The 14,001-nt window shown below is 38.1% G+C and overlaps 1 protein-coding gene across 2 annotated transcripts in view; it reads right to left on the bottom strand.

Moving 5' to 3' along the window:
• CHIC1 (cysteine rich hydrophobic domain 1) overlaps window positions 1-13,633 on the bottom strand; it is a 20,506-nt gene extending 6,873 nt beyond the window's left edge. The window contains exons 1-4 of one of the 2 annotated variants that reach the window (XM_014955330.1): window positions 12,826-13,633; window positions 12,146-12,268; window positions 7,128-7,182; window positions 382-537 (exon numbers count right to left, since the gene is read on the bottom strand). In XM_014955330.1, coding sequence (XP_014810816.1) covers window positions 382-537; window positions 7,128-7,182; window positions 12,146-12,165 — 231 coding nt within the window. In that variant the 5' untranslated portion in view covers window positions 12,166-12,268; window positions 12,826-13,633. Of the gene's footprint in view, window positions 1-381; window positions 538-7,127; window positions 7,183-12,145 lie in introns of both variants that reach the window. The other variant, XM_014955329.1, reaches the window with a different exon arrangement.
• Window positions 13,634-14,001: the final 368 nt, after the last annotated feature.

Below are 14,001 nucleotides of genomic sequence, written 5' to 3'. Positions count from 1 at the left end.
TATGTGTGAAGAGGAAAAGCAATTTTCACTCCAGTTCAGGCAGTTTGAAGGTCAGTGTCCAGCTCTGCAATCATTTAATTCAATTCTTAGACCTTTGGAAATCCTGGAAATTGAGGTTATCCTATACTCCATCCTGTTCTTCGACCTGAGATGGGATTAGCTACTCCTAAAACTGTTAATTCAATTAGTAATTTGGTATCATTTATTTTGTTAACAAACCTATTGTTTTCTATTTTCTGAGGAACGGAAAACGGAATAATCTTTTGAATGCAAGTGAGCCCAAAAAAGGGTTTTGAAATTGGGCTGACACCATTAAATGTTATTTAACGTTATCAGTAATTGCAAAATAAATGGAATAAGAAGAATGAAAGATGCACTTACTCTTTTGTTAAGACAGACGACGGGCCAGAGGCTGCAGCCCAGGGTGCAGCAGCAGCACAGGCAGCCACAGAGCAGCCACTTGACATTGACAGGGAGGTTCTTTCTTAAACAGGCGTTCACCCGGCTGATGCTGGTCTTGAATTCTTCTGGGGCAACCTGCAACAGAAGAGCTCAATTTCAGTGGAAAGGCAGTACAGGTGGAGTTTCTCAATAATTGCCTCTAGAGGTTGAAATGTAAAGGAAACATAATAGCATTATACAGTATGACCCCCCCATCTTCTAAAACACGGAGCATGGAAAGTCACTTTACTGCAACAAATTCATTAAAACTTGCATTAACTTTGTAAAAACTTGCAAGAAAAAGTTAAACATTGCTTAGGTGAACAGCCTCATCCTTATAATAAATCAATAAATCGATTGTCCTGATAACATACTGGCCCTAAACAAAACCAGACGTGGGACATATCTGTGCAACCTACACACTGGCTCTGCTGACCAAAAAAAAAGGAAGAATGACATATAATCTGGTTCCCAATAGAACGTGGGGCAGCTTTGTAGTAAAAACACAGAAAAAAAGGATAATATTGTCCAAATTCATCTCCTACCAATGCAAGTCTACATTGTGCCTGGGTGAAGGTGGATCTCTGCCCACAAATGAATTCCTGAAGTGGTCCCTATCGACGTGAGGCCACAACTGCACTTGTGGCACCTTCCTAAACCAGGGAGCCTGGAGAGACATCCTCGGGATTATATTCAAGGCAAAGACATGCACCTTCTACAGGGTTATGAATAAAGCCTTGCTCTTCAAAAAGAACTTATTTAAATGAAGGAATATTCCGCAAAGCTTACACAAAATAATAATTTCTATATATTGCCACTACAGAGTCACAGTAGAAAACCACTTTTTCCATCAGAAATAAACTCCTATTTCTTCATGTTTCTTACAAAAGCCTGAGAGCACTTATCTGTTTACATACCCCAAGTCCCTCATCTCTCTACAGAATCTTAATAACTTATATCTGAAAAGTCAAGTAGGGATTTGTGGTACTGCCTCCAAGATGACACTCATAACTGTCACACAGCCCAGCACCTGAACACACGAAGATACAGCTTCAATAGACTTGACCATCAGGCACAACTCCTCAAAAAAAATTAAAAAAAAAAAATCTTTCTAACTACTTGCCATATTGAAGAAAAAAGCTCCCTAGAACTGGTCTGTACACAAAGCTGTGCAACTATGACACAGTCCTTCCAACCAGGCAAACCCAACTCTCCTCATTTGATTCCGCAAACAAGGACGACAACAAAAGCATTAATTTAATGACAAAGACTCCTTTCACCAAAGGAGCAAAACTACGGGACAGGAAATGGAGAGGACCCGATTCTGCTGCCTCCGCCTATTCACAAGAGCTAAATTCCTTAAAACATGGCAGGAAAGGGAGTATAAATAAATACAACATCTGTTTCCTGGCCATTCAGATCCCCATGTGGTACAGAGTCAGAGGTCACTGGGGCTTGTACACAAGCCAGGTCTACAGTTAGTAATAAGAGCTTAATTTAACATTGTCATTATTTTATAGCTGGAATTAATAGGTACACAGAAAGTATTTTTATTTTTTTTTTGCAATTACACAGGCTTCCCCAATATTAAATAGATTGTCTTGTAATTCTTTTTACATATAAAAATGGAGAAAGAAAAAAAAAAATCTTTTGATAGACTTTACAATAAAACCTTAGTTAAAAAAAAAATGAAAGAAAGAAAGACAATGAAAAAAAGAAACAGAAATCCCACATATTGGGACATTTTCAAAGAACAGAAGAAAAAAAAATCCCTTGTAGTGTGGAAGACTAGTCTGTACTTGCACATATCTGACACAGGAGGGTTTACAGATCTCTTTGCCAGTGCTGGCTTGTATTTTGGATACAACAAATACCAGATGTGCATGAGTAAGACCATTTCACCTTCAATGTGGGAGAAGGTTTTGTAGTAATGAGTTGGTACAGCTTCTGCAGTCAGACAGGCTTCCAAGTAAATTGAGATTTGGTACATTAACAAATTAGCACTCCAACTCTTAAGGAAGTTTACACATCCCTAACATTTCAATATGTACAAATGGCACTTTCTCTGCTAAGTCTTTTCAAATTTGTACATGTATCATTCTAGCCGTTTATTTGAAAGACAGAAATAAGTAGGTTTTTTTCTTGACCCCATTAGTACTTTTGCAATGAATCCCACTAAGAAAAGATAATGTTTCCTTTACCATTAGACATAAAGTTTACTGGACCTTGACAACATCCCAGCCCAGCCTCAAACTACAGCTGTACAAACCCACCAAAGACAATGCAATCGCACGAACATCCAACACGGAAAGAAGTCAACCAGATTCCTTGATCCCAGCTGGCAGAAGGAATTGGGACATAATGGAAAAAAAAAAACCTCAATCCTGGGATGGTGAGATTACCCATTTCTCCCTTAAAAGTAAGGGAGTTGCTGGTCACATCAGGTTAACGGTTTGATGCTACTTTGTAAGAACAACATCAAGGTTCTGTCCTTCCTGTAGAGCACAGCGCTGCAAACGGCTACACCAGAAACCAACTTCAGGTGCTGCCAAGAAGTAGAGAAAATGTCTATTTCAGGAATTTTGGTATGATGTTTATCTGAATAGAGTATTATGAAAGCACCACTATTACCTGCTAACACACCAAATACCTTCATGTAAAGAAGAATCGCTTAGAATAAGAACCCTGTTCTTAGAACAGAATCTCTTGTTGAGGAAGACAAAATTACTTAAGATGGTTTTGGCTAACCCAAGTTATTGGATATATTTCTCCCTTTAGGAAATGTGATCACAATAAATATTTCTGTCAGTCAATGACATTGTAATTTGAAACTAAAAGAAGCGGTGACCAAGACAAGTCTCATTTTGTGATAAACAGAAGCAAAACACAATTTTGTTGCTCTCGGTTTACAGCTCAGTAACAGTGAAGTGCTCTTACACAAAGAATGAAATATCTATAAGTAAAATAACTATGCTGATTGAGTAACACAACGGTATCCAAATGAAACAGTCACCAAAGAATCTTGTTGATTTTAAATCTTGCCTTTCTTGCAGGTACAGATATTGAAAGGTTCAGATGAAATGACAAAGGTATTTCCAACAAAGAGAGAATTGACAGCACCTCCTGTACAAAGAAATCTCCCTAAAAAAGACAAGTTTGAGTAATTTTGGAAAGTCTCTCGGAGAGTTTGTGTCTGGGTCTTGAAAAGAATGAGCTAAGTACATAGCTCCTGGCCGTGCAGTACACCTTGTAAAGAGGCACTGGCTCCTTTCAGGTCTTTAAGGGAGGGGAAGAAAAAAAAAAAGAACATAAAAGGAAAGGAGGGGGCATCATAATATTTTACAACAGGATGCAAGAGAATCTACAAACACAGGAAGAGAGCAAGTAAAGCCCAGCAGGCCTGATCTCTCTCCTTCAATCAGGATGATCACAAACCCTATCAATCACATGTTGTGGGGGAATCACAATACCCAGAGCGCGGTTTATGGCTTACGTCTCCCTGCCCTGCACAGTCACCTCTCTATGGGACACTTATTGTTTTAAGATCGGGGCAGGAAACTCCAGTTTCTTCCTTAAGGTTCACTGCCTCCATCATTTTCTTGTCACCTGTGCCATATATCATGAAGGCTATCTTGTTAAAAGCCTTTAAATGCTTGTTTTAAAAGAATTAATAATCCTATAGAACTCTAGCACAGAGAATTTAAATTTAGCCAGAACTTAAATTTAGACCAAAGTCCAATCACATTTTTAAAAGTTAAATATCACCTCTATATTAAGTGTAGTCAATTCTTTTCTTACAATATTCCATTGAAAAGAATGCACTGTTTGAAAGCCCAGATCAGTACGTATAAACTGGCTGAAGTTACATCTCATCCCACAAGATAAATATGAAGTTAATCCAGCTGAATTAGCCAGGCCAACGTCTGACCCACCTGATATTGTCCCTTCCTTCATTTTTTTATTGTCTATCTTTTACCCTTAATTACACACAGTTACCTCCCCCAAGAAGAAGCAACAAACATCTCAATTAAATATTTAAGATGTAATTATATGTATCTTGGCTCTAGGCTAATTTATGGTAAATATCCAGACTCTGTAAAAACTGGGCGACGAGGAGATAGGGGAGATGAGTGAAGAAGGAAGAGGATTTCATATTTTTAAAGAAGAAAATTAGCAGAATCATCATGATGTAGCTGAGCAAAGCAAGGGTCAGGAAGCTTCAGTAAATTCCTAAGGCTACAGAGTGGCATAAATCCAAAAAGTTAGTGCTTCTGGGAGAAAGGTGTAGCCAAATAGTTTTATCTATTTAGGATTTTTATTGTGCACTGGCTAAATTTTCATCCTGTGTTTAAAAACGTAGATCTTCATCTGTATTTATTAAAATGAAAAACACCACCACAGAGAAATCTATCAAGCCCACTGAATGGTTTCATCTTCTATACTCCATTAGCAGCTGGGATGTGGTATTAATAACAATTCACAGTGGACAACAAAGCCATTAAACTTAATGCAACACAGACATTCTGAATAAAGTATGGCATTGCCTTATGCCAGCTGTGGACTAATGCAAGTTCATAGTAAACATTTTAATCACAAATTGTTAATACAAACAGTCACCACACTATTCATAAATTGTGATTCCATAAAAAGTAAAAACGTGTATTTTACAAACAGTAAAAGATCTTTAAGTGGTGTATCAATTGACTGGAATGCTTATTATTGTGAATTATTTATTCAGAGTACTTGAAGAAAACATTCTTCCTAAAAAAACCCTGAGTTTTCATTTTCAAAAGGGATAACGGTGATTGACTGCCCCAACCAGAGGAAGAAGCAGATTGTTTATTTCTTGCAAGTTGTGAAAGTATTAAAAACCAAAAAAGCCACAACTGTGGTTTTTAGTCTCTTCCCATGGCAGCAAGTGGCAGGCAGTTAGAAAAATGTGTTCTCTATCTCATTTGATTGGTGTTTTCCCCTCACAAAAGGAAACTAATTCATTTTCAAGATCTTCTTACTCAGAAAGCCCCTGAAATGCACACCCAAGGAAAAGACAGCAGGACAGCGAGGCTCTCACCACAAGCAGTGTATCTGTGTGCAGCACATCCCTGCTCATGATTTATGTTGTTGCTAATTAGATCTATAGAACAAGGAGAGTAAATGCCAAGTAGAAGAACTTCCTCTTTCCTCCTTTTGCTAAATTAAGCCCAAGCAGTCAACGGAACTTTAAATTCAACTTTTGTTCACTGTCTGTTTACAAGGGGAGGACAATGAAGTGACAAGTGCGACAGGCATTGATGCTCGTATTAAAAAGCGTAGGTTTGGGAAGTTGGGTTTGTTTTGTTTTTCTAATACACACAAACATATTTTAGAGAGACAGAAAGAGATGAAATTATATAATCAAATTAATATTTAACATTCCCTGCTAGGTATTTTCTCTAAGCTTATTTATAACAAACTGCAACTTGACTAAGAGAACGTAAGAACTGTTATTTCCAAAAAGTATTCTGTGGCTTTTCAGTGATTGGAAAGAGCTTTGCAGAAAAGAATAAACCTTAGACATAAAGGCTGTGCAATGCAAAGGGTGTTGTCACCAGCCCTCACATCACACACTCTGCCATCAGTTCAGACTCTTCCTTTTGAGCTCCGTGAGATTCCGAAGCAAGACCAGAGTTCCCAGTCTGTCTTTTAACAACCAGAAACTCCAAACAGCAACCTGCTCTGCAATTGGACTGCTGTCATAAAAGCTGGATAAATTCAACACAACTATTTTATTCATTATATTCTGGGGTGAAAACGAAGGAGAAAAACCCCCAGTTGGATTTGGTAGAACCAGGAGACACCATCCAGCTGCATTTCAGTGCATTGTCAATGTGACTCAACAGCTTCTGCAAGAGGCTGCAGAGGCAGGGTAGCTCTATGTGTGACATTAGAGAAAGCAGGAAGAGCCAAATAATTTTTTTCCTCCCAAATTCTGGAAAAGATGTAAGAGGAATATCAAATGAAGCAAAAGAAAAACACCAGAGTGAAACAGCTCAAAGAAAAAAAAAACAACAAAATTAATTCTTGAATTAAAAGTCTAAAAAAAAAAATACAATTATGACAATAACTTAAAGCCATAACTAAGAATATTGTTACAGGATTTCATTATTTAATAACTACATATATTTATTAAATCTGCATTTAGTAACATGACAGGACTCCAAGGAAAGCAAGAGACTTGTCACTGCCAATTTTCAGCACTAAACAATTATCATCTTTCTGAAAATATGTTTTGTTCCTCAAAGCTTCAGATGGAACTTCCAGAGAAACTCAAGGCTTGACAGACATATTAAAAACAGAGGTCCGGTATTTGAAATAATTTAATTCACACAGGAGACAGCACAAGCTCCAGGCTTCTATAAAGGAGGGTTAAGTGAGTCCTGCTCTCATGTAGATCGTCTACACAAAACTAGAATGATGCCACGCTGAGCTTTCCTGTGTTTAGTGTGTCACTAGTGACAGCAACCACCCAAATCAAGTTTTCTTGTTTCAGAGTACACTGTAGGGACTGGCCATCAACCAGCTCCTTCACACAGGGCAGTTAATTCAACAGTCTGCCCTGGGGATTCAGGCACAGGGAGGTGTAACACAGAACCCACAGGATCCACTGCATCTTTCCAGTTAAAAGAACAGTTTAATCTCACACTTACCTTCCCTGTCAGAACAGAAGGAAATTCTGTATCAAACTTGTTGCTCAAGCCAAACCTTGAAAACAAAAGAGACAAACAAAATATATTCCACCTAACTTATTTTGTTTCCCTTAAAAAAATGTAATATTTTGTACTTTAAAAAAAACTACTCATGTCTTTTGCCCTTACATTTACATTATTTCATGAGCTTTCAATTTAAGTTTATATAAGGTCTTGCGTTACACTCATGAGGTCAGTTACAAGACAGAGAAATGTAGCTTGTTGTCTGACTTTAATACCTTCAAGACACTAAAAATGCAAAAATTCCTTCAGAATTGGATGGCAGCAAGGTTCAATCTTTGCTTTCTTTACGAAAAAAAATCTCCAGCTATTAAATTTCAGTTTTACTAGACTCAATAACCCTTTTATTGCTATTTTCCTTACTCATGCAATTTATTCACATGCAACAGATAAAGCTAGTTACAAGGAACCCATTCATCATCATCTTAGAAATTTATAACCATATAGTCTTAAAAAATTGCTGTGGGCTTGGTTAAACTCTCATGCAAAACATGTAAGAGCCGACACAAAGAACAGGTTTAAAACAACTACGCACTTCAAGAACATTAAGTCTTAGGTATCACTGTGACTACTCTTCATTGAAGTGTTCCTGGGTTTGAGCAAGAGGGAAGTCTTCATTCCAACCAGTGAAACCTCCAGGGAGCGAGACTTTGCTTGTAAACCTGTGTCACCAGAGCTCCAGAACTCCCAAACCAACTGAAACTTCCCAAAAGTGAGTGCTGGAGACCAGCAGGACACTGACAGTGCAGGCTGACTTGACTATTAGAAGTTACCAACGCTAAACCTGCAATTTTTGTGAGTTTCTTCGAACACAAACTCTGATCTTCCATCCCCTCTGCCTTAATTGAAATCTTTAACCTTTCCAATTCAGTAATTTAACAAATGGCCTCTCAGCTCCATTTAAGTTTGAACAGAGCTTAACATTAAGTTTGCAAAGTCAAACATACTGTACATCAAGTTCATCAGCAGCTCTGCTAAACTACCTCTGAGTATTTTTGTTCAAAAAAACCCCAAAACAACAAAACCCCAAAGGGCTGGGTTTTTTTTTTTCCAAGAAGAGGAGCATAAATACATTTGCTATTGTAATATTTACTGTAGAAACAAACCTTCTGAAGAGAGAGTATTTGCTTTTAAAGTGACACCTGAAGCACTCCTTACTGGTGACTTGGACAAACACTAGTATTTCTGAAATGTCATCAGTCCCTTAACATTATAAAATACATAGATCCTCACGTGCACAGCCTAATAATTCAGATACCCGAACTTGGCAATGTAAATTGTTTAGAAGTACACACAAAAATGTAAAATAAACCTTAAAAGACGAAGAAGCATAATAAAAGAACTTGTGCTGTCTTTAGAAACACAGTAAGCTAATTAAAATGTTTGTCAACAACACTGGTGAAGGCCAATCAAGTTCTTCAATGGCTAATTTAAGTCAGAGCCGTGACTCTGTAAGAACAGCGCACTGGAGCACTAGTTGTGTAAAACATCAATTAAAATCTACTCTTTGGGATGTTTTTTTTTGAAGTGTTTCTCCAGCTTTGTCTCTTACACTATCCCAAGCACCACAACCAATCGCCACCTATTTGTTTTGTTTCATTTAACATATTTTCAGTGGAAAGTTTCTAGCAGTGAATGTGAGTGACCTGGAGCACAGCACGGGGTACTGCACAGTCAAGTGAACTGGAGTGCCCCAAACCCCAACAGCAAAACCAGTAAGATTTTAGGCAAGCACAAAGGTTACTAACATAAGAACATTTCCATAAGCTGGCAAGTCAGCCTCCACATTTTGTAGCTTTTCTTTTTAAGCTGAAATCTTCCAAGCTGTGTTACACTATATATTTATTTCTAAGGAAGCTTGAAGGGCAACGAGGTAGTCTTTCCAGTCTTTAAAAAATCCAGAAAAGACTAATGATATGAAGCACAGTCAGAAGCTTGCTTTGAGGAATACAAACTTTTCTGTTTATCAGAAACAAAACTACCTGAATTGATCACAAAGTTTTATATATATATATATATATATATATATATATATATATATATAAGACAATATAGTAAGTGAACAACGGGAAAGCTCAGGTAACACTGCAGAATTGTTTACCCATATAACAGACTAATTCCACTAAATCATGCCAAAGGTGTACCCAGCCCAGAGCACTGGTTCTTACAGTCACCAGTAGCAGATCCCAAGGAAACAGCAAAAGAAAAAAAAATTGCAGATGTGTACTCTTCTGACTCTCAGCAATTCCTAGTTCAAAAACTTCCTCAGCCATAGGTAGTGTCTTCGATCTCACTGGTCACGTAGACTCATGAGAACTCCTACCGCACCACCAATTTCCACAAAGAATAACATCAATTAATGCTTTCTGATTTAAATCTATTAAGAATACAAGACCACAATATATTTTATTACATTAAATCTGAAGCCTGATAACGTCATCAAACATATTTAAAACCCAAAACTTATCAGCTGCCAGAACATTCCATTCTGTTGTAACACATCCAGGAAACCTAAGTTATAGAAATGTGTCTCTTTTACACTGACATTGGCAAATGGCTAAAGGAATAGAAGAGGTTTTAACTATACTACATATATAAAAACCAGGACTATGCTACATTATAACACTATGTTTAGTCAGCATCACTGGTGGCCTTTAGCACAGTTTTACTGAAGTGTCTCTACCAGTTCTACAGACTTTTGCATGATTATTTATCACATAGTTCAGAAACTTTAGACTCCTATTAGACAGGGCTGGGGAGGAATTCAAGAACAAAATTTAAAAAAAAAAAGTTTTTTTTTTTTAAGGAATGTTAAAGCAGAATGTTATATAGTTCTATAGATCTTCAAGCAACTTTGTAAAATTACTGAAGTGTTATTACAATATTTAATGTAAAGAAGTTAAGACCTAAAGTCATGATTAAGAGATAAGTAACTTCATTAGACTTTCTACAACAGGCTAATGACGTAGATGATTTGGTCTGTGAAGTCCTCTAAAATTCAGTATATTTAAAAATCACTACGTTAAATAAATTGCAGCACGTGTCCTTTAAACTATTTTTGGGCTAGTTCTCTGGCTCCTGAGTGAAAGCTCATTTACAAATTCAGTTAAGTCACCCATATGCTTTGGTTGCAATTTTCTCAATGGATGACAAATATCTCCAGAAGCAAGGCACTCTTTATTGCAGGCAACAACACTGGACTGGAAGCAGGATAACCTCCCTTTCTAGTTCTGTCTCTCCCTGATTTAATGTATAGCATTAGACAAGTCCCATTATCTCATTTCCCCCCATTTGTAGAGTGGGGAGAATGCAACTCCTCAGAGGGAGCTATAAGACAATGCATTCCTAAATCCCTCACATTAAAGACCGAAATGAACACCCTGAATCATCAATTGCAAACCCCACCTGCAACATGTATGATGTTATAAAATTATTCCTGTTAGTTTACAAAGCACAAGGAAGTGAGGTTTCCTGTCCCCAGAACTGAAACAGGAAGATTTAGAGGACTCTTTCTCTTATCTACCACAGACATATTTACAGGTGCTTTATCTTTTTTTCTTTTGACTTAAATTGTGCTTCATTTTTGTTTACCCCATTACTGCATTTATAGATATTAAGCAGTCTTACTAGACTACACAAGCTAAACTTGTTTAGTCAACTCTCCTACAACAGACTCTGAACCTCCTTCCAGCACTGTTCCTTTCCCCACACCAAATCCAGGCTACATTTAACCTACCTTGAACAGACAAAATCAGATCCTACATTGTATTCTTTCTGAGGAATCATCTAAGCTTTGTCCAGTATTAAAGAATAAAGAAGACATTCAGCAAGAGCCCTGCGCTGAAATCTCCTTGAACACTTAACATTCCTCTTCCTAGTCTAGGACCTTGTCCTATGAAGCCAAGAGAACTAACAAAGAGCATCCTTACCCACGGATACTGTTTTGGAAAACTAAGCTTTTGATAACTAGAGGAAGGCTGAGCTCATTTGCTATTTAAAATACATGGAATCTGCTATTTTAAATATGCAGAAGATGGAGTAGCACCAGACAATAATCAAATGTCATCTTATCACAACTGAGGGCACCAGGCTCTTCCCTGCCTTCCCCAATTGTTGACAATGTGCTTTTCATTAGTACCTGGATTGTGGGTCCCTGGGACACTCCTATGGAAAATATAATGGAATAACAAAAGTTAACTTGTATCCAAAACCAGGAGGTCTGTAAACTTAAGTAGGAATCACAAGCTGCATACTAAGGGCAAAAACATGTCCTTAGTTACCTCATTAGTATCCATCCACATGGACTTAACAATAAGGAAAAATTATATCTGATAAATAAAGACTTAGAACCAAGTTAGAGTTTGTTTACTGCTCTGGTTTTGAAAGTTATTGCTGTTGCTTTGGGAGGCATATGACTCAGTCTTCACTAAAAATGTTTATGTTGAGATATTTGGATACAGCAACCAGAGTCACACTGACTATGAAAGAATCAGCAAACAATGAGTTCATAACTCATTAAAATGGAATTTCAGAAGCAAAGAAAAGGCATTTCTCTGCTAAACAGTAATTTCTCTGCTAAAATTCAAAAGCTTTTTGAAAACAATAAATATGACCGATAGCTAATTTTTTCAAAGTAAGAATCTTCTAGAGTGAAAGAGCATTGAATAAGATGAGCATAAATTTTGCTAACCGCTTTCACATACATTCTCTCTGTGAGTAAAATAAAACAAATACACTTTACATGATCACTCTTACCATGCACAGGGGTAAAAGGGTTAGCAAAACAGCCAGTGGAAAAAGCAAGATCCTGCTAAAAACCCTCAGAAGATTCTTGGACTTTATATTTAGTACTGTTGGATACTGCAGTAGAACTCTGTTAGGGTCAGCGGCTCACTGACAAGGTCATCAGAATAAAAACTCTCATGCAACAAACTAATACATAGTTTGAACCTACTAACTTGGGAGTTTTACTGTACATGAAAAGCTGGACCAGAAGATGAACCTGGAATTAGAGAATTATCCCTTCTCTACACACCAAAAGTATCCAAGAAGGCCAGTGTCAGATGAGGAACAGAAGGCATCTGAAACAAAAATCCAAGGAAAACAATGGCTTTTTAAAAATAACCGGTATTCCTTTTAATAGAGTGTCTGACTTGTCAGGACAGAAATTTTTATCAGCAATGTTCCAGACAGGTTCAGAAAACAAACACAAGTTTTACTTGATGACGTATCCCACTTCAGTAACTAGAGCAGGCTGCTTCTGAAGCCAACTGATTTCAAAAGCAGCAGCATCTGTGTGATCAAAAAGTGACACAATTGCAGAGCTGATACATACTAACCAGAAACTCTTTAGGTAGCAAAATATTTCCCATTTAATAAAGAGATTAGCATTACATACTACCGTGTCTAGGGTTTATTTGCATTTTATTGATAAGATCCATTAACTTTTTGTTAAAATAAGGAGATTTAAAAATACATCATGAACTGATAAAAGGTGCCTTCTACTCTTCAGGCAGGTATACTTGTTACGGGAAGAAAGCTGGGAGGAATGGGAAAAAGGGAAAATAAGGTGGATGGGAATTCAGTTCAGGTAGTTAGAAGGATACGTATGCTAGCTCATGGTTTCCAGATCACTTACAAGTATTGCTTTCTTTTGATGTAGACATCACTAGTTGACAGGGTTCTTGGAGATGCTCCTGCCCATCCCCAAAAGATGCTGGAGCCAAGGAGGAACTTTAAGGAACATCACTAATACACAAAAAGCATCACAGCAGACAAAGCAAGTAAGTGTGCAACACTCTTTCCAGTTCAGTGCTTAAAACCAGATAACTAATAAGATGGGTATGTGGTATTCTGATTGTTTTGCTTGTGTTACATCCCTCCTTCAGCCAGGCCACATGCTATTTGGGCTCAGGACTGAAAGAAATGCCACCAACACAAGCAAGCACACTGTGGTGGCAGCAGAGCAACAACCCACTGGCACCTGATTTAGATTTACATGAGGGACACAGTATCAAATCCAACCTCAGTTCTCTTAGGGTAAGAGGGAATTCCCCGCCCCGTGTTTGTGCTGCAGATAGCTAGGTCACACTGCACCTATTTACAGGGAGAAACGGGCATTCTTTTACGCAATCCACAGACCCAAAGCAACACAAGCTTGATGGATCTCTGCAATATGAAAATTTCAATACCTCCCTCCCTGCCACGAAAATCAACGTAACAACCAACAACTTGTTATGGATGTACCTTGTTATATTAATTCCTCCACTTGCAGGTCTAAGAATATTAAGGAAATCCCTATGAGTAAACATTACATATAAGGCCACGCTGTTTGCTCATCTTCTGTTCCAACTGTTTAAACGAACAGCAAACATTCTGGCTCGTGCAGTGTCCTAACGACAAAAACACTTAAACCTAAACCCAACTCACAACTTAGTGAACTCCAGCGCAGCCATGTGTCTCCTCTGCAGTGCAGTGGGGGGGCTCCGCTGAGGTAGAGGAGGGTGACAGGGAAAAGGGCTGCCCGTCCTCACACCGTGTGGCCTTTAGGTTTTTTTTTTAAAATCTAACAGATTGTAGGGAAAGCAGAAGCGCGCCCAGGGCTGTCAGGGCTGAGGTTGGCACCGAGCAGCCAACGGAACTTCAGCGGTTCATTCATGACTTTAGCTAGCCTGCTGCTACTGGAAAATACCAAATTTCCTCGTTTTAAGCCTTTAAAAGCAAAATTCCTCTCACAAAACAGGTGGGGGGGAGGGAAGAAGGGGGGAAGCAGAGCTGCAGATGGAGGTAAGGCGGGCGGCTGCCTCAGGGGGGG

This window comes from Calidris pugnax, unplaced genomic scaffold (genome assembly GCF_001431845.1).
Source record: "Calidris pugnax isolate Ruff unplaced genomic scaffold, ASM143184v1 scaffold38, whole genome shotgun sequence".
Taxonomy (NCBI): domain Eukaryota; kingdom Metazoa; phylum Chordata; class Aves; order Charadriiformes; family Scolopacidae; genus Calidris; species Calidris pugnax.
Note: the sequence above shows the minus strand (reverse complement) of the source record. Positions and strands in the feature narration are given on the sequence as shown.